At 38.1% G+C, this 20,579-nt stretch overlaps 1 protein-coding gene across 1 annotated transcript in view; it reads right to left on the bottom strand.

Annotated features, from left to right (window-relative positions):
* Positions 1–3,192: 3,192 nt before the first annotated feature.
* Positions 3,193–20,579, bottom strand: part of WDR36 (WD repeat domain 36) — a 32,184-nt gene continuing 14,797 nt past the window's right edge. Inside the window, exons 14-23 of the mRNA XM_058044161.1 lie at positions 19,667–19,832; positions 19,281–19,389; positions 18,441–18,520; positions 14,698–14,805; positions 13,245–13,342; positions 12,069–12,211; positions 11,602–11,718; positions 11,291–11,372; positions 8,914–9,101; positions 3,193–7,538 (exon numbers count right to left, since the gene is read on the bottom strand). Coding sequence (XP_057900144.1) covers positions 7,389–7,538; positions 8,914–9,101; positions 11,291–11,372; positions 11,602–11,718; positions 12,069–12,211; positions 13,245–13,342; positions 14,698–14,805; positions 18,441–18,520; positions 19,281–19,389; positions 19,667–19,832 — 1,241 coding nt within the window. The 3' untranslated portion in view covers positions 3,193–7,388. The remainder of the gene's footprint in view (positions 7,539–8,913; positions 9,102–11,290; positions 11,373–11,601; positions 11,719–12,068; positions 12,212–13,244; positions 13,343–14,697; positions 14,806–18,440; positions 18,521–19,280; positions 19,390–19,666; positions 19,833–20,579) is intronic.

The following is a 20,579-nucleotide window of genomic DNA, read 5'->3' on the forward strand; positions in this document are numbered from 1 at the left end:
TCAGCAGAAGGAACTTAGGACTAATCTGAGGCATGAAGGTAAGATCTTGCAGTCAATTCACTGTGAGGGCAAAGAGAGCTTCTACAGCACAGCCTCAATGCTCCCACAGCTAAGCAGGGAAGAGGAGAAATGTGAATGTTTGTCTTTACTCATTACAGGCTTTCAGCAATCAGACCCTTGCTTCCCTGCAGGAACACTGGTATTACTTCATTATCTACAAGTCCTCTTGTGTAAATGATGCTCTGTGTTTTTCTCCTCCAATCAGTTTTTGTCGTTGTTGTTGTTGTAACTCCTGTGATATTCAGGCAATTTTTCATTAATTTCTGAGAGAGATGCTGCAATAGGGACAGCATCTCTAGAGAGGACATTCTCTCCTGGGTCAAGTACCACTGTACTGGGGCCCATTCTCTTCCTGAGGACAGACAACCTTTCCTACTTCTGATTGCACAGATTCTTTAAATCAGTTCATGCATTTTCCTGACTGAGAAGCACTCAGCTCCTGAGGAAACAGATCACAGTCTGTTTCTTGCACAATTTGCTGTCTCTAAGCCTAAGCAGCAGAGTCGTGTTCCAGAAATACATTTCTAGGTACCACCTTCACACTAAGAAAACTGCACTCTGTGTCTCTTTCTCAGCTGGCTGTGTGGTTTTGCAGTCTCTTTTAACAGTGTTTCTTGGACCTCTCACCATTCCCAGAGTAAGCGTCTTGTACCCCAGGAGGAGTCTTTGCTCAAACACAAATGGTGTTACCAAATGGTTATGAAATAGGCAGAAGAAGTTATTGTAAAAAGAGGAAAGATCTATAGCTGCCCCAGGAGACATGATACAGTGGTGATACACAAAACTGAAACCTCTGTGGATAAAAGGTAAGAACTTACAAAACAGCCAAGTGTGTTGTGGCACACATCAATTTTAGAATAATTTTTTATCAGCCATTCACTTGAAACACTTTCAACTCGTTTAGCAGTCTAATTCTTCTATGCCTCAGTGCAAATCTCTTGAATACCATTAGAATTATTCAACATTCTGCATCTAATTTATTGAGCTTCTTTGCTATGGGATATTAAACAAAATAATCATGCATTAGGCATAATTAGAATGTGACTAAATTAATTTCTGTATGCTGATTATAATGGATAACTGCAAAAGTAATTCACACACCTTGGTGCTGCAGAACTAATATGATGCTTAAGTCAGCTTGCAGTATAAAACGTACACAGCGCATAGACTGCCATGAACAAGCACCATAATTTGCAAAATATTAACTGAAACCGCGCCTGTTGACTTTTAGAGTAGCAATTTACAATGTTTCATAATAGACTATGATAATGTAATCACAGACTGCTGTAATTGCACTAAATTTGATCATTAAATTCATGGCTCTTCCTTTGTGCACACAACCAGCCATTTCATCCTAGAAGGCGAGCACCTTGGGCAAGCAGGAATCGCCCTTGTGACTCTCCTAATCTTTCTGCACTAGAGGTGGATTCCAGAGGCACATGCAGCACGCGCTCCGTGACTCTTCAGGAGAATGAGGGAAGTTAGATGAGCCAACAGGTCCCCCCATCCTGCACTTCACCTCTGTTAAAAATGGGCACAACAGCCTCAACCCAGTTGTCAGGGACCTCCTTGATGCCGATGCTGTCACACTGGACAGCATGTGTGCACGAGTCCTGCATAACCTTGGTTATGAGGTGACTTCAGAGCTCTGCACTCTAAACTTTCAAACTCAATTGCTGGCAATTCCTGCAGGGAGGATGCTGGTACACACTGAAAGCGGAAGCAGGCTTTGCCTGTGGAGACTGAATGAAAAAAACAAGTATCAAGTATTTCTGCCCTTTCCATATGCACCAGTGGGTTGTCATCCTCACCCACCAACACAAAGGGAGCTGCAGGGATTTCTGTACAGATGGTGCTGTTTACTCTAGCACCGTGAATAAACCATCTCAATTAAGCACTGATGTAAGCACTGCTGAAATAGCTTACATTTGTCTTGATTCTGTTGAAATGTAATTCTTCAAAGAGAACTGGGCAGTTCCTCCCTCACCCTTTCATCAACCATAACCAATGGGCAAACACAAAGGTTAATCACAAATGAGAAGAACAACCAGCGGCACAACCCTGTGTGAACAAACCTGATGTTCAACAAAATATGTAAGCTGACACACTCTGAAAACATATTTTTTTACCTGGGCTTTAACCTTTCCTCCATAGGACAGGAAGAGAGACATGTTGCATTACAACAGGCTGGTGACTTTTCAGTTCCAGCTGTGCCAAACAGATGGAACAGTTCCAGAGCAGCAGGAACATCACTGGTTGTAAAAAATTAATGTCATGGCTATGTTTTTCAGTGAGCTATACTTCCAAAATCCTTTTGAGGCATATGAATCTGAACAATGCTCAGAAAGTGTTTGCAGTGCTAATAGATGAGTTGTGAAATTCATGTCTCATTCTGAGACCAATATTGGGCAACTTCAGAAACAGTAAGTGATAGATCTTCAGCTGTGTAGCTGTAAGGCAAATATCAGCTTGGATACAGGCTAACAAAAAAGGTGAAGGAACCCTCTGGACTTAAGTTCAGTAGGTGAGTTTTCTTTTTATTTCCAGTCTCTACAAAAACAGCAATTGAGTGAGGATTCCATAAGTATTTTATTCTACCTTATTCGACTTATTCTATGGGTGATTTCAGGTAACTGCAAAACACCAAGGTGATCTGATCCTTCAGTGTGAGGACCCTTAAAACACTCATAATCTAATAGTCATAGAGCCCGCACATCTTTTAACACACTGGATAGTCAGGGAAGCAGTATGCAATTCCACTTAGCCACATAAGCTGTTTCACAAACTAGCAGTGCACACATCAGTGGAGGAAAGTAATTTTTCAGAGACTGCTACTAAACAGCAAAGCTTTGTGATGTGCAACAAGCATCAGAGATCTCATTAATCCTTCTGGGGAACACAGAATCATACAGTAGAAGACATAACAGCCAGGGTAGAAAAATCTTGGTTATTTTATCTTTCATTTTGCTTTCCTCAATTCACCACTGCTTCACAAAAAGAAAAGCACAGGGGTTAAGGACATGTAATGACAGCATTTTGGTCTCCTCTAACATATATTGTAAACACATCAAAAAGTAAAGGATGCCAGTCCTTGCACTAGCATCAAATAAGACACTGATTGGATTCCTCATCTCTAAAAAGGTAAATTACTTTTATTAAGAGATAATTTTTCATAAAACAAATAGCTCTTAAGATACAAATGGTGATGTGCTGGGAAGATTAACATGTGATACTCAGGAAACATCAGACAACAGGCTGAAGCCAACAGACAACACAGTAAACTACTGACAAAACAGTGATCCTTGAACAACGCTGAACTCCTTCACAGGAGTTTAAAACAGAGCACATTAACAGAGTTCAAATATGCCAACAAACACCCTGCCTTTTCTAATTCACAGAATGCAAATATCTTCCAGGGTCCTTACTCTAGGACTTGCAGTTATGACAACTTGCACAGATAGATCTTATATTTTTCTTGAAGAAGTAAAGAATTAAATTTGAAATGTACAAAATGTTGGAGTGCTTCAAGTCAGGGGTATAGGTTGGCTACTGAACAATGTAGCCAATGTAAACATTGGTATCCTTTTACTGTCTCTTCATGTTTGCATGCCTCATAATACCCCTATTTTTACTTGAATGAAAAAGGAAAACAAAGACTACTAACATTGAAGGCTTCTTATGGTTCAGAGAAGAACAAAATTCACTGTGCAGCATCTGAATCCACCCAGTAGCAAATTCAGGCAGCAAGGTCCAGCTACCAGTCTCAAAAGAACCAAGAATACCAAATGTGTCTGGAAAAAATAACAGTCCAAAGAAAAAGAGTGGAAGTACAGAGAACCTAACTTGACAGGACTGCTATGTGCAGGAGTTGCTAAGAGCAGCAGCTGCACTCAGGAACCAAGAGCTGAGAAAATCATGGTGAAAAGGAAAGCACACGAACAGAGGTGGGGACAGGCTTGAGAGGAAGCTGGAAGGAGTGCTGTGTCACACACATAACACAGAGAATTTCAACAGCAAGCTGCTACTCAGAGCTAGCTTAAGATGGGCTTGGCATTGTGTAAGAATGGTAAAATCCACAGTAGCTGCCCTGCTTGGAAGAGAACCTAGAGTTAACATGAATATCCCTTCATCCATCTAGCATTTCTCCACATCCCATTGCATATGCCATTACAAAAGCACCATGTTAGTGTGAGTTCTTATGGGCAACAAAGCCCAAATTAGCAAATTTCCATGCATATTACCACTTGTAATCAACAATTTTTCACTAATATAATAAAATACTGTCCTTTATGCCTCAGGCAAAAGAATAATACAGGAAATAGCAGGTGAAACATCTACTTTCTACCACTAACAGGAGAAAATTACTTTTTATTTCTGAAGAAGTTTTTTATCAACAGCAAGTTGTTTATCATTTTGATGTGAGGTAAAAAGGATAAAATAAAAGACCAAGAACGTGAAGCAATCAGAACTACTGGTGGAAGACTCTACATCTCTAATAATAGTATAACACCCCTGAAATAGCAGTGATGAGTAGACATGTTGAGAAAAAGATGATAAAGAAGGTGAGATAGCACTCACATCTACATACTATATTCTGAAGGAAGTTATTGATGTGCTCCAGGTGGATTTCAAACAGATAGGTGTAGAAGAAACTGCATTAAACACATTTAATGAGATCATACAGGACTGCAAACATCATGTCAACTGTGTTATACATACATAGCTCACAAAAATTATCCTGATGTTTCTGTTCTAATAATATAGCCTGTTTGGCAGAGTTTTTTTCTTCTGACTACATCAAGCAGACCATGATAATGGAAGGGCAAAAAAACCCCTACTCTACAATCCTTACAGGTTTTGTAGACAAATCTTGTACATACAGATTTAAACATCTGTGCCCAGAAAGGGTTCTTGGATTTCAGTAAAAATGCAGACATGCACTCAGCAAAATAAAGTATGTCCTTCATGAGCAGAAGAAACCCTTTCACCACTGCTCTGAGGCAAAGTCTGGGAAGCATGAAGACTAGAGCACAGCTGGTATTTCTCACATTCAAGGAGAGACATACAATATTAGAAGATAGCAGGTCTGGAGTATATAAACAGAAATACATTATTCCCGTTAATTAAATTGTAGGCCCCATTACTACAGGATGTTGTGAAGGATAAATGGGTTCTAAAAGAGATTAGATGAACTCACAGAGAACAAAAGGTCTGCCACAGAACATTAAACACAACTGTCAGGCTACAGCTGGGTCACTGAGATCTAATTGCTGTCTGCTGAAAGGTGCTTTGATATGCTTGAGAAACAATCACTTTATACACAACCAGGCTGCTATACCACAAATCTTCCTTCCTCCAGCTGGAGACAGAACAGTGGGCTTGACAGACCCTTCCTCTGATCCAACATGAAAGTTCTTTATCCATGCTTCCTTCTCCCACAGAGGCAGGTCCGCAAATACTGCCTTATCAACCTTTGAACATTGTGTCTTTATTCAGAAAATTATTCTCTAAGATCTTCTAAAGGAGTTCCAGTAACATCTAAAAGCTGAGACGTTCATTACACTGACATTGAAGGTATTTTGGACAACTTCAGATCAATCCAATAAATTGGGAGCAATGGGTTGCCAAGAACCATACCACTGGAAACCAATAATTCTGTGCTACAAAGGATTTTCTTAAATCTCAGTAGCAAACCTTGTAGAAACCTCGTGTGTATATGACAGCTTTAGACTCAAGGACAGTAGGTTCAAATTGGACATGAACAGGGAATTTTTCCCTGTGACAATGGTGAGACATCATGACCAAGAGAAGCTGTGGATGCCCCATCCCTGCATCCCTGCAAGTGTCCAGTCAGGCTGGAAGGGGCCCTGAGCAACCTGGTCTAGTGAAAGGTGTTCCTCCATGGCAGGGGGCTGCAAGTGGATGATCTTTAAGGTCCCTTTCAAGCCAAGCCCTTCTATTGTTGTATGATTTTATGTTTGCAGATAATTTGTTCCAGTACACATGACTAAAAGGGGTTTAACGTGATGGCATTAAAAAAAACCAAACAGCTACACAGTACAACTGACCCACACTATTGCTTCAGTCTTCTATCAAATGCAATGAACCACCTTTCAAGTTTACTCATTGAAATTGCATATATTTGTATTAGTTACTCTGTTGGTCTGTGTACATAGATTGAGCATGTGAAATACAGCAAAGGCCTTGTTCAGGAGATTCTTCTGCTGGGAGGAAGTATTCTCAAGCAGCCAAGTTCAAGATAGTTTCACTCATGAGGTCCCAAACAATGCCCAAACATTATGGTTTGAAACCTAAATATCAATTTGCAAAAAAACCCATCTGATTTAATTAAAAATATCTCAAAACAATTTTTTTTTCTAGTAATCTTTTCTCCTTTTCCTTAAGAAATTACTTTCATATGAAACTGGACCTCCCAAAAATCTGGTTTTGTTTGTTTAGTTAGGCGCTTGGGTTTTTAGGGGTATTTTTAAGTTCTATTATTGCTAGTACAGCTGGAAATCTTTGCCTTCAGAAATAAATGTCTGCAAAAGTGAGAAGACAACTTAATTTTACAACCACTCTAAGAAAAGTGCTCTAATTGCACAGAAACACAATTTTTAGATTAATTTGCTTTAAATTATTGTTTATAAAGTGTTAAAAATTCAGACTTTTTGTTTTATTTTTGCATCAACAGTGACTTTATTAAGAAAAATATAGTTTTTGGTCTCCTGCACAGAAGTTCCATTCCTATTTCTTTTTTTTCCCCGCAAATAATTTCTTCGTGGTGAACTACGTTTTATGTAGCCATAGAATCAGAGAATCATTGAATGGCTTCGGTTGGAAGAAACTTTAAAGATCATCTACTTTCAACCCCCTGCCATGAGCAGGGGCACCTTCCACAAGGCCAGGCTGCTCAGGGCCTTGAATCCAAATGTCTGTCAGCACAGACCAACACAACAATTTAGCTGCACGTAGCAATTTTTTCTCCAACTGAATTGAACAAAAATAGGCAGTTGTGCACGTTCTAAAGTACTCTGCCATATGTAGATGTATAAAATACAGCACCAGAAGAAGCACTGGAACAGGATGGTGGGATCACCATCCCTGGAAGTATTCAAAAAATGTGCAGTCTGGCACTTAGTGATATGGCTTAGTGAACAGGGTGGTATCCAGCAGAACGTTGGATCTGATGGTCTTGGAGGCCTTTTCCAACCTTAATGATTCTACAATTCCAAGACCCAGCATGATTTTTGGAATCCAGTATTTTTTGGTATAAACTGTACTATTCCTCTGAGGGAAATCTTATGCAGACAAAACCCTGAAGTATTTTACAGCAAAGCACTTTTCATGTATGTTAAAACACACAGACTCTGATTGAAGAGACCCCGTAAGTGAACCCAAGTTTCCTCAAGTTGCATTGACAATTTGGATATTTCTTCCAAGAGTTTTGGCTCCGATGAGAGAATCTTAAGATGTAACTGAAAATGAAAACAAGCAGTTAGTGAAACAAATACAGATTAAAAAATTAAAAGACTGTTATCCCCATCCAATTCCAATAGTTTGCTTTCAGGAAATGTCCCAAATAAGTAAAGGACTCTTTTCTTTCAACTAATTTCCTCTATTCAATACTGCTCCCCTTTTGCTAGTCTTTACAAGCCATTTTTCATGTTCTAGATGGGATAAGGCAGCAAAGTGTCTTAAATATGCTATATTTTTACTAAATCCTCTTCTGGCAAGGCTGCTGTCTATTCTCATCACACAGTTCCCTAGAGGATAATTTTCTCCACTTTCTGACCTGCATCACAAATTCCTCTTTAGTCTAGAAAGGCTAGAAAGATGTGCGAAGGTCAATCAGGATTATTATTTTAATTATCCATGTTGCACACATCAAGAAGAATGATGTCAGCACACACTGCAGTGATAGAGATGGATGAGGTCTCCTTATGTGACAAACAGCAACCTTGTTAAAAGAGAAACAAGAGAAACCTTCTGAACTTGCTGCAATTATTACCACTTAATGGATGGAATATTTATTTTCCAGGCTACAATTTAAATATCTAGGAGCCTTGACAGAGCTTTAATTTGAAAGACAGTTGGTTCAGTCTGGATAATAGACAAAATTCTTTACTGTGAATGTGGTGAGACACTGGAACCCATTACCCAGAGAAGCTGCGGATGCTCTGGTATTACATGTGTCTGAATGTCTATAACAGTGTTTTCCAAGTAAGCTGTTATTAAGTGCTTTCACATTATTTCATATATCAGAGTACCTAAAACACTTGTGCATCAGAAGGGTTTCAACCTTCCGCCGAACCACTTTGTCTCTAAGAGTAACTGTTACTGTGCTTCAGTAGAGTAACTAACTTAGACACACCCTGGGATAATTTCATTAGCTCTGTGATGCTCAACAGGTAAAAGGCAGCCCACTGCCACGGAAAGTAGGTCAGGCTTACAAAGTCTAGTGATAAATCCAACAAAATGTCTAATTTATTTCCCAACCATTGTGTATTAAATTCTTTGCTTATTTAAGACGTAACATACCTTAGCTTAACAATTAACAACCACTAAGAAGTTAGGAATGTTACAAAAAAAACCCCACAAAAACAATTCTAAGTAAGGAATACAAGAACAAAACCTGTCTGGCAGGGCCCTTTTCACAACATCTTTTGTTTTGCAAGTTGTTCTTGATTGTCACCAAATGAGCTGCCACATCATCCAATACATTCAGTTAGACATTTTAGAACCATTCTCAACCAAAATCACTTCAGATAATTCTAACAGACAATTTATACCTTTCTAGTATAACCGTTATTTTTAATAGGACTAACATAAATTTAGTAAGAAAAATTTTACCTTTAAAAATAGTGCCAGGTACGCCTGAGCGAGTTCGAAGTTGTGCTTCTTGTTCAGCATCATCCCAATCATTCTCAAAAAGCTCAGCATCACCTCCATTGAGCCCCCACCTTCAGGGGCCAAACCCCGCAGCTCCACCTCAATATTAGATGGTCCCAAGCTCTTCAGTAAGTCAAGGGGAGCTTTATCTGTGTTAGAACATTGGAGGACACATTCTCAGTAACATCTGCAAAACAGAATCTCACAGATCCTTCACAAGACAGGCTTATTCTAAAATTCTTAAGTAGTGACTATGAATTTCAAATTTTTACCGTTTCCTTACTTTTTTGTTTTCAACAAAACGTCTCCCTGTCTTTAATTTACTCTCGCAACACATACTAAAAGTACAGATGCACTTTATTTGTAATTGAAAAATATAAATAACATCTTTGCATTTGTTTCAATTTTTCCCCTCTTCTGTCTTCTAAGTTAAACAAAATTTCTAATTAACCACATAACATTGTCCTTTGACATCTCTTGGCAGAAATAATGTACATACTTGATATTTTGAGCTGTTAACTGTGAATATACTCTGAAAGATGGAGAACACTACTTTTACTAGGCATCTTTACTCTAGCTGACAATAAGCAAAACTAGAGACCTTTGGCTGCATCCAACAAATTATTACTTTTGTTAAGTGAATGCCTGGAGAGTATTACAGGAAAATCTTTTTCACAGCAGAAATACATGCAATTTGCAAACTTTCTTTCTCTTCATAATTGCTCCTTCTCAGGACTTCTACTGTCCTACCTGATGACCTATGAGGATTTCATCTATTTCCTTTAAAAAGGAAGCAGCAAAAATATGTTTGGTTGCAAAAATGCAACTGATAGTTATAGCATTTTTAAAACGTATGTGATTAATACTTCTTTTGCTAAGAAGTTGCTAAGAAGACCAACTTTATGGTAACTAATGGTATTAGGCATTGGTTAATATTCCTCAGGTAGTATATAGTCAATATTTGATTCCTAAAAACATCATTAGCTAGTTTTGAATATAACAGATTTTAACAGTACTAAACAGATGCATTAAATAGGTTTTTTTATGACATTAAATAAAAAGCATGGAACACGTTGTGAGGTTGATACACGTACAACATGGAAAAGGCTGCAGCTCAATCTGGGCAGCTCAATCTTCACACCTGACCTGAGGTGTGAAGCCCTGTTTCCACCCCTACAGTAAACCAGGATGGTTTTGAGCAGGATTCCTTTTATTTGCATGGCCCAGTGATGTTGAGAAGAGATGGCTGTAATCCAGCCAGCAGAGCCGTGATCCCCACCAGCAGCCAGGATCACCAGGCTCCCTGGATCGCGGCTCGGGCACAGAGCCGGGGCCCTGCAGCAGCCGTGGCCCGAGGCAGGCCCACGTGTCCAAGCACATCACTGTGAGGCAGGCCCACGTGTCCAAGCACATCACTGTGCACCTGCTCACTGGTAGAGCCAGCTCCACGAGGCTTTTAAACATTCACCTCTTCTGAGTGGCCCTGAGGCACTTCAATAGAACACTGTCAATCGAAGTACTACAAGTGAGGCAGAAGAACACACCTTGTTTGTGACAGATAATAAAGTTCTGCACACAAAATGTTTCAAGTTGCTTGAGTAATCTGGTCATCTCAAGAGAGTTTAAGCAGGGGTAGAAGAATTCCCCACAGAACTGCCTGTGGACAAGCTACTGTCCATTTACATTCCCAAATCGGCTATATTAGCATAATTTAAAAAAATCTGCTTCAATGATTCTGTAGCATCACAGGATAAACACAAAAAACAGCTGGTGCATTCCACTGGTAGTTTAAGTGAATAAATTTCAAAATAAACTGAATGTTAAAAGAAATCCAACACTTTATTTTTGTATAATTTATTTCTTCTTAAGCTTTAAATTATAGGACAATGAATTAACACTGTAGTTCACTGCCTGGTGAAGTAACCCTTGAAAGGAGAACTTGTTAGGCACACTATGCTTTTTATGTTTCAGTGAATCACCAGACTATTCCTTTTCAAATAGGTCTATTCCAAATCAATCCCTTCCTTCTTTCCTTCCTTTTCCCAGAAATAATGCATGGCACCTTGTCTGGGTGGTATAATCAGTTTTCAAAAAAGGTTAATGAAAAAGGAACCCAGTCTTCTTTCTCCATAAGGGTTTTAGCCAGAATTGGGTTCCATGCTACAAGCTGCAGTACCAATGGATTTTTGTTCTAGTGTGGCTATCTGTGTATTAGGTATTATACTGTACTATGAGTATTTTTTTTCTCACATCTGTTACAATTCTGACATTAAAAATGACATATGTATCAAAATAAAAGCAGCATCAACATTTTTAGTGAAATATTTCATTAACTTACATTCATTGGTGCTCAGTGCTTCTTCAAGATGAATGCAGAAATCAGATTTCTGTGCCAGCATCCCAAGGTTTACCACCTTTGACTAGACCACAAAAGCACAGCAGTGTGTCCATGAATATGCAAACACATTTTTACAACTCAATCACATTATTTTTCTACTGAAAGAATAAGACTTTGAGAAATAAAGCAGTAATACAGTGAGTTAAAACTGGTTCTTTACAATGTAGTGATTTAACCCAACATTAAAAAGCATTTGAGATTTCTCTTAAAATACACTATATAAATACAATTACATTGATTCTTGTTTTTACCTGTGTATCATTTTCCTCCTCTGGTGGAATGTATCGGGGTATAAGACCAGGAAGTGTTGGGATGAAGAAAGGTGCTGATTTTGGAACTTTTGGTGGCTCTCTCGGTTTATTTTTTTTCTGTTAATTAGATATTTGAATTAAAATAATTATCATTATAGTAAGAGCACGTGGGAATATTTTGTTTGTAAAGAGTTTCCTTTTTAAAATACTGTGAAAACTCTAAAGATTAACTGAAAAGTAAATATAAAAGTAAAACCCTTTACCATTAATTATGAAGCTACTATTATTTAAATTATTACTTAGCAGAAAAACAACCCCTGTCCCAAATCCCAGGAACTGAAAAGCACCACATACACTTCTAATGCAAAATCTTGAAAAACACTTGAAAAGCAGGATCAAGTTTCATGCATTTCGTAGAAACAGGGCAAATATATGGATGTATGTTGCTTTTTGCACAGTTTCAGTACCTTGATAATATCAAGGTTGAGGAGATTTTTCCACCTTGATTCTGGTAACAAGGAAAGGGTCACCAGCTGCTCTCCCAGTTGCTCAGGTGAGACATATTCTATCATTTCATCACATGGCTCTTCATCTCCTGACACATCCACATCTTGCAGAAACAGATATCTTTTATGAACATTCATATTCCTCATTCATTTTTTAAAAAGTCAAGCCCAACACTTTTACTTATTTTTGAATAACAAATGCATAACAGTTATACACATAGGTGCTAACATAACATTGAGCAAAAAAGCTACAGAAACAATCTGTATTAGCCTTATGAAATATTAAATAATTTTAAAATATTATAGCTAAGATGTAGAATTTAATAAACAACTTTCTAATGACTGATAAGATTTGTCCACTTTGACTGAAGTTATATAAAAGCAGTTTACAGATTTAAAGAAAACAAAATTTTGACAGTAATCTGTTGTTCTTTCTGAATAAATATATACACAGTAATTTTAATTCTACATTATAAAGCTGTGAAGTCCTTGCATGTAGATCCTTGCACCATATTCGCTACCTCATCCCAACCTCTTCATAGGTATGACTGGAGTGGCACATAAAAATGAAGAAAACCTCCACATTAAAGCACAACATCCCACAAGGCAAGTTATAGTACCAGTCACTTGATTTTCTTGTAATTTCCTATGTGATCTTGACCAAACAAGTCTGCTTTCCTTTCTTTTTGTAAAATATTACTTGGCTAAAACAATGAATCTAATAGACAAGCCTGAAACAAGAAAGGAATGTAACCCATTAAGAGCCCTTAGCATCCAAGCAGGAACTTTACACTTGCTGAAGACACAAAGTGGATTAAAGCTGGAATCAGGACAAAAATATTCAAAGTTCTGGGATGAATTCTTGTCTCTCCAGTTTCAGTACGTGGAGCAGGTATGTGCTTGCATTTCAAACTTGGGCAGACAAGATCTCCATCTAGAGGACTTCTGACGCACAATTGCTTCCATTAATTTAGCAAAAAAATCCACTTAGGCCTTTCTTTCACTGGGCACAGGCACATGCCAGCTCAGCTGAGCCCCATCCTCTTGCCAACAAGATAACCACAATGAATCTGTGGTATACAAGCAGGGGAGCAAACTGCAAGGGAAAAACAAAACACACTTTCATCTGAGGGTTACCTTGCATGGGGCAGGTGCTGGGGAGTGTCACCAAAGATGGTTCATAATCTGCAGGAAGGGGCCGTAATGACACAAGTGAATACAGAGAACGGTTTGACCTGAAAAAATAAGTCAGGCATTTTAAAAGCCATCTCCAGATGAATGGGAACAAGTACTTCAGACATAATTTATACTGCAGTCTAATACTGCTGCAGCATGGCAATTCAAGATTAGCTCTCCTCATCTACCAGATAAGCAGGAAGTGAAGTGTGGCAATGGACTCACCTGAACATCTGAAATATAAGTGTTATGTTCAAGTATTATTGCCAAGAACATAATAATAGGCTGCAGGACCTCAATGTTCTTATTGAAGTGAGGGGCCCAGAGCTAAGCACAGAATTTGAAGTGTGACCTCACCAGCGCCCAGGAGAGGGACAATAACTGCCCTGGTCCTGATGGCCAAAAAGAATATTTACCTGTGCCTGTGTTCCACCACCCTCACAATCAAGCATTTCTTTACATTGTGTAATCTAAATCTACCTTCTGCAGTTTGAAGCCATTCCCCCTTTTCCTGTCACTCTAGGCCTTTGTCCAAAGCCCCTCCCCAGCTCTCCTGGAGCCCCCTTAGGCACTGGAAGGGGCTCTGAGGTCTCCCAGAGCCTTCTCCAGGCTGAACACATTATGCAAATACAAATTATTCATCCTGCTTTCACAGGATTTTAGGGTAATACTCTTAGCAAATTTTCTTCAGGTTCGAAAGATGCACACAAATAATTCTGGCAAATTGCTTCTTTTGTCAATATAAACTAGGGCTAGGTAAAAACATCTGCTGTTATTCACAAGGAAGCACTTTTACTTAACCACAGGAAGGCCTAACAACTGAACACTCCTCCCACAAAACTACAGCAAACATATATAACCTGAAATAATCTGTCAGCTAAATGGAAGAAAGACCCAAGCCATTTTAACAGTGTGTCACTTCAGTATTGGACCTGAACAGTCATTTGCTTTAAAGCTGTGTCTGGAGGAAACTGAACAAAACCACATTTTACTTCTGTGCTTATTTATCAATAATAAAGAAAAGTAATCACAACTTTCATATACTGCCCAGAAGCCTCAGACAGCAGGACAAGAAAAGCACTTCAGAAAGAAGCACTATCTGAACAAAGACATTTCAAAGCAGTGGGGGAAACGGAGTCTAGGAAAACTTTACAAATGGCATAACAGGAACCCTTAAGAGTAAGAAACCTTTAGAAAAAAAGAGATCGTTTATACTATCTGAATAAGTAATTTAACTGTGGAAATTTCATGACTTAGGAATCAGAGCAATACAGAACACCTGTCCTAATCAGAACCATAGAACATAAAACACTGGAGATGATACTTCACAGGGTAATTCTCTATTTGCAATAAAGGTGATTAAAAGAACTCTGTCCCATCCTAAAGTCTAAGTAGAAACAGATTACATACTCACCACAAATAAATTCCAAGATCATCCACATGTGTTGAAGCCAGAAAATCTCCTGTAGGGGACATAGTAAGGCTCACAGCTGCAGAGTCTACCAAAAAACAATCTATGAGACTATGGAGAAAAAAAAAAAAAAAAAAACCAGAGAAATTATCAGCAAAATAAACTTGTTTATCTGCACACAAATCCAAATATATTGTATAAACAAAGCAAGTGAACAGCACTGTGCAACAAAGTCTCTACAAAATGCTTCAAAGTCAGATAAAGCAGGTGCCTCCTTAGACATCTACAACTGGAGAATATGTGATGAAGCAGTCAACTCCTTATGCCTAACACAAAATTTTTACTGGCCATCAATTCTGTATTTCCATTTAGCCCCAGTTACTCAGACTGACAATTCATGTTCTCAGCACACTCCATGTACACCTAGTTAATACTAATGATAATGTTTCTAAAATAAAATATGAACTGCACAATGTGAAGTTTGATTATCTGCATCAGTTTTGGCATTACTATATCTTCAGCCTGATAAACCATTTCTTTATCATTCATTTGATGATTGCGGAAAATTGAAAAAATACCATGTAAAAACAAAGTTAAAATACAACTATAATAACATTATAGTAACATGTTATTATGCAACTATTTTAACAATGAGACATTTAAGTTCTGGATGATGCACTCTCTAGCAGACTTCCACTCAAGCCCAGGTTGACAGCATTGCTTGTCTCTTGCTGAAATACAAATTTCAGTTACTTTAAAATTTAAGTTAAAGTTTAACTTGACAACCAGTTCACCAAGAGAAATAAAAAGAATAAACAAAGAGTGTGAATACTTTTTTCTTGTTTACAGCTCCACAGCCCTGTTCTGTTCACTAACCATAGAAAAAATATTGATGTAACACAGAACTTTAAAATGTAAAATCTTGTAGGCATGTATTTTCTTAGCTACTGAGCACTCCTGTGATGGGTTGAGAGATCATGTTGAAAGTAAAAGCCTTTTTTCCCCAGAGTTTTCCTCTGGAGTGTTGTATTCCCTATGCATTTTCTTAAACAGATGCTGCAAATCTCAGATAAGAGAAAAATCATTCATCACTTTCAATATAAAATATATAAATACTAAACCCATAAATCCCAAACTTTTATCACATACATTTTGTACACAGTGCACAATGGCAAGAAAAAATTTACCCTAGATACTTTCTCTTAGTTTCAAATCCATCTTTTTATGACAATCCTTGCCTGTAACTGAGAAATTCTATTCAATAAATCAACCAGAAAGAGCTCCAAAACAAATTTAACAAGAAATTAAGTTTTTCTACTTACTGAACTTAAATCCTGATTAAAATTACTGGCTTGTGGGAAGGAGCGATCCATCTACTATAGGAAATAAGATACACTTGTATTTTTTACACAAAAAGCTAAATGAATCCTGCCTTGGGGCTGAAGGCATCTCCCTTTATGCTTCCTGCCTAACTGCAAAACTGTGACAGTGGAAAGCATAATGTTGAGCTCACATTTAACAGGTCTCCTGAGCTGTTTTTTGTCAACTGCTTCATCCATGAACAGTCAGCTCATACCCCTGACTCCCCAATTTGTCTGTGCAAGCTGCACAGCAGAAAGAAATATATGCACAATGCCTGGGCTCCTGTTTGTAACTTTCTGTACACAAAGTCATCATTTTTTCCCACTTTTAAAAAAGCCCTACATTAAAAACATGCACTAGGAAGACCTGCACTGCATTACTTATGGACAGCTAAGCACCACTCCCAAGCAAAAACAGATGTCCAGTTAATAGATGTCAGACCATTATTAAAGTCAGTTGGTAATTTTTGTAATGTTGGATTCTAGAAACACATTCTTCATATTTTTGTAAAAACAATATCAAAGCTGAGGCTTTAGAATACACAGTTCATGAGATGCTTTCTCTACTTATGAGTCACAGAGGTAAAGCAAGCATCAAGCCATTTATTAAAAGTTGGTCCTCCTTTTCAATACACTCCTCTGCCTGTAGTTATACGAAAGCCTTGCCTTTACACACTGGAAATAATTTAACCTAATTACAATTAATAATTTAACCTAATTACAATTAAAACCAGGGTTTGTCATTTACCTGCCTGGATTTCAGCTTGACCTGAATTTTAGAGATAAGAGACAAAATATTTCATTTTTTTTACATGTAAAAGACAACTACTGTGAGACTGCTTTTAAAAACATTGTAAATAGATTCTTATTGTAAAGTATTAAGTTATTGAAGAAATGAAATCCAGAAGAAACTGATATTAGTTAATGCTGCAATTTTTTGTAGGCATATTACTTTGCAAGGGAAATAGTGTTAGAAAGATGAAGACCAGAGTGCTAATTTCCTTCCCATGCATAGGAAGAAGGCACACGATATCCATCCTGTCCTATTTTAGTGGCTCTCATCATGCAAGAACAGGCCAATTGTTTGTTGAGATGCAATGCACTTCTGGGAGTAAAATGAGAACTTTTACAAAACTATTAGTATACAAAATTATTTACCAAACCATGTCAACAAAACTAATCAATCAAACTGAAACCTTTCAGCTCCAGGCACAACCACCAGAGCCGCACACTGCACAGCACTACCTTAAATTAAAAAAAAAAAAAAACAAAAAAAAAAAACAAAAAAAACCAAAACTATCTGATATGCTGCTGAAAGAATGCACTGGCAGAACGCAAAGTTATTTTTCAGCCTGTTTTTTTCTGGGCTCCTGAACTTCTTGTGTGTACTTGCCTACTTCTCAGCCAAACTTTATTCTGGGAGAAGACTGCTCATGGTGGGTCACAAGAGAGTATTTTTGGCAGTTGCAAGTACAAACAAATGAAAAATATAACTGATGTAAAGCTATGTTGTGTTGTTAAAATGAATGTAAGTGAAAACAGGCTTCTCTTTACAAAACCAACTGGAGTACTGACTGCATCCAACTCTGGGGCCCCCAGAACAAGATACATGAACTTAGAGCAGCTCCAGGAAAATGACTCAAGGTCTGGAACACATTTCCTATCAGGAAAATGAGAGAGCTGTGGGGTTCTTCACCCTGGAGAACAGAAGGCTCTGGGGGAGACAACCTTGTGGCCTCTCAATATTAAAGGGAGCTTACAAGGAAGACTCAGAGAGACTTTTTAACAAGGCCTGTGGTGACAGAACAAGGGGCAGCAGCTTTGAACTGAAAGGCCATGGGTTTAGATGGGATGCAGGGCAGAATTTTCTTACAATGAGAGTGGTTGAGCACTGGAACAGGTTGCATAAACCAGCAGTGCATGGCCCAGCCCTGGAGGTGCTCAAGGCTAAGCTGGGGCACTGAGTAACCTGATCCAGTGAGCAAAGTTCCTTTCCATATCAAAATAGTTGGACTGGATCTTTACTTCCAACTCCAACCACTCTTTGATCCTGTCAACACTTCAGCACATTACAATTCACCCTAAGCAATCTCTTGCCCTTTTGATTACAGTGCTGCTCCCAGACAAAGAACAAATTCACACTCATTCACAGTACATGGAAACTCCAGGTGTCATCAACACATCTTCACGACAGTGTTATTCTGTAGACCCAGAAAAAGACATGCATTGCTAGCACTGAATACAATTAAAATAGTGGGCAGAATTGTTTTACCATGTGCAACTTCAACTGTCACATCTGGTGATAGATAATCAAGCCAGAAAGCTTTCTGCCATTTATCAGAAAGGGGATTATTTCTTGTGCTGTATGTTTTAAAATTTACTCACCATCCAGAGGGAAGGTCCCAAGTCTTAATGGAACAGTCCATTGATGAAGTTATCAGCCAACGACCATCAGGACTGAAAGTCTACAATAAAATAGTCAATTTAATGGCACAACCAATAAGCCAGTCCCCACAGGAGGCCCTGCCAAGATCAGACTGCTCCCTAAAACCCAGGTGAAATGGTATGGCCAAAAGGCAAAACTGACAGTAACACTACTGGAAGTGAAGAAAGAACAAAACCAGAAGCTTTTTAAGAACAGGCTCAAACATAAAACACAAGGGGTATCTCACTGTTAGCCACAGTGCTTCAGTCCTCACTTTTATGTTCATGGTAAAAACCTACTTCTAAGCATAAAGTTGAGTAAGTCAAGTAAATACTATTTTAGTGGCATTTATAAATAAATTTGAAGCTAAAAACTATTTCAGTTAACAGTACAATGAACTATTACGTAAGATGTAAATAAGGAATTATCCATGTGCTGCATTATCTCAGATGTTTTCACTTTGCTAATCTTTTTTATATACACAGCTGAGATTTCTGCAGTTTTGCTCCTCAATGCAATTTTCATTATTCTCATGCTTTGTTTTGTTTGACCCCCAAATCAGCTTGCTGTTACAGTTAAAAGCTACAGTTAAATCACAAAGCACATTAAAAAAGAGATGGCAATTTGGCCACTTTACATTTCCAAACTAACGTGGCTAAAAGTGCTGTGAAGCTGAACTACAGCTTTACTGCTCACAGAGTGAACCTAGTGATTTAATAAATGCAGAGAAATCCACCAGCTGTAAAATCTGTTAGGTATCTGTGTATGGCACCTGTTACAGGAAATGGGTTAACAATTACCATGTCATTAATCCGTCCATGGTGTCCTGAGAATGTCCTGACAATCTTCCTGGTTTCTATATCCAAAACACTAATAGTGAAGTCATCAAAGGCAATTCCCAGAATACCACTGCCGAGAAACATCAACACACATGAGAGAGAATACTCAAGAGACAAAAAATAAAAACATCCTAACATTGTTCCAGGTATCTTTTATCCTAAAAATAACAAGTCTTACATTCCTTCAGTCTAATAAAATGTCCTGTCATCCTCTGTGTACTAGTCAGTTGTATTTCAAAGCATTAGAAGAACAAATTCTAATATATTCTAATCAAGAATACTGGTTGCCATTCTAGAGAAATATGTTCACCAAACACTGTACACATTAAATAACTTCAGTTTCTTACCTGTCTCTGTGCAGCAGAATTCCACTTGGAGAAGAAGAAAGTTCAGTGGAATAAACCAGATCTTTCATTTTGAATTTCCAAAATTTAATTAATCCTTCACTACCAGCTGTGATTACCAGCTGGTTCAATCCATCCACAGCTACCCCTCTAATGGCCCCTTCATGTGCTGCAAATCAAGAGAAAAAAGGGTATTATTTCAGAATTTAAACTTAGCACAGAAATCAGTTGAATACCAAACTCTGTTTTGTTTATCTTTGCCTGACTACAATGAATGATCAGCAAGCATACGGAAATCTGAAAGCCACTTGTCAAGATGCTCCAGCATTCTAAGTTTTTTTTATCTCTACACAAACCAAATGGATTTCAAGTAAACACCTAGAATACAAGTAAGAAGTGCAACTGAAGATGAGTGTTAGCTCTTATTTCTGCTTTCAGTTTGGGGAAGTTTTTGTGACTGTGAGATTTGAGAGATTTTTGAATCACTTCAGGGATGCCTCCAAGAGGAACCACCACTCCAGACGAAATTTACAACTTGAGTTCAGGCACAAAAACTGGGAGTTTTCCAAAGCTGCTTCACACTGCAGTGTAAAGACAAGACATAGCTCCTCTAGTTTTGCATCAATTTTATTTCTTAATCTATACCTAGGGCTACTGGCCAGTAAGCTAATCTAGAAAATTCATCCCACTATCAACCAACGAGACTACTTCATGTTTGCTAAGCTAGGTGGCTTTTAGAAATCCAGTAATCTTAAGGGCTCAGCAGGACTCTTTCCTTGTTTCTAAAACAAAAAAATTCAGATCACGAGTGCCAAAAAACCATGTATGAGAGTATATGGAATATACATAAAATATATATGTATGCAACTCTAAAAGAAAATGTCAGGGCACAGTCACATTATGTGCTATATTTGCA

The sequence above is a fragment of the Melospiza georgiana genome, chromosome Z, assembly GCF_028018845.1.
Source record: "Melospiza georgiana isolate bMelGeo1 chromosome Z, bMelGeo1.pri, whole genome shotgun sequence".
Lineage (NCBI taxonomy): Eukaryota > Metazoa > Chordata > Aves > Passeriformes > Passerellidae > Melospiza > Melospiza georgiana.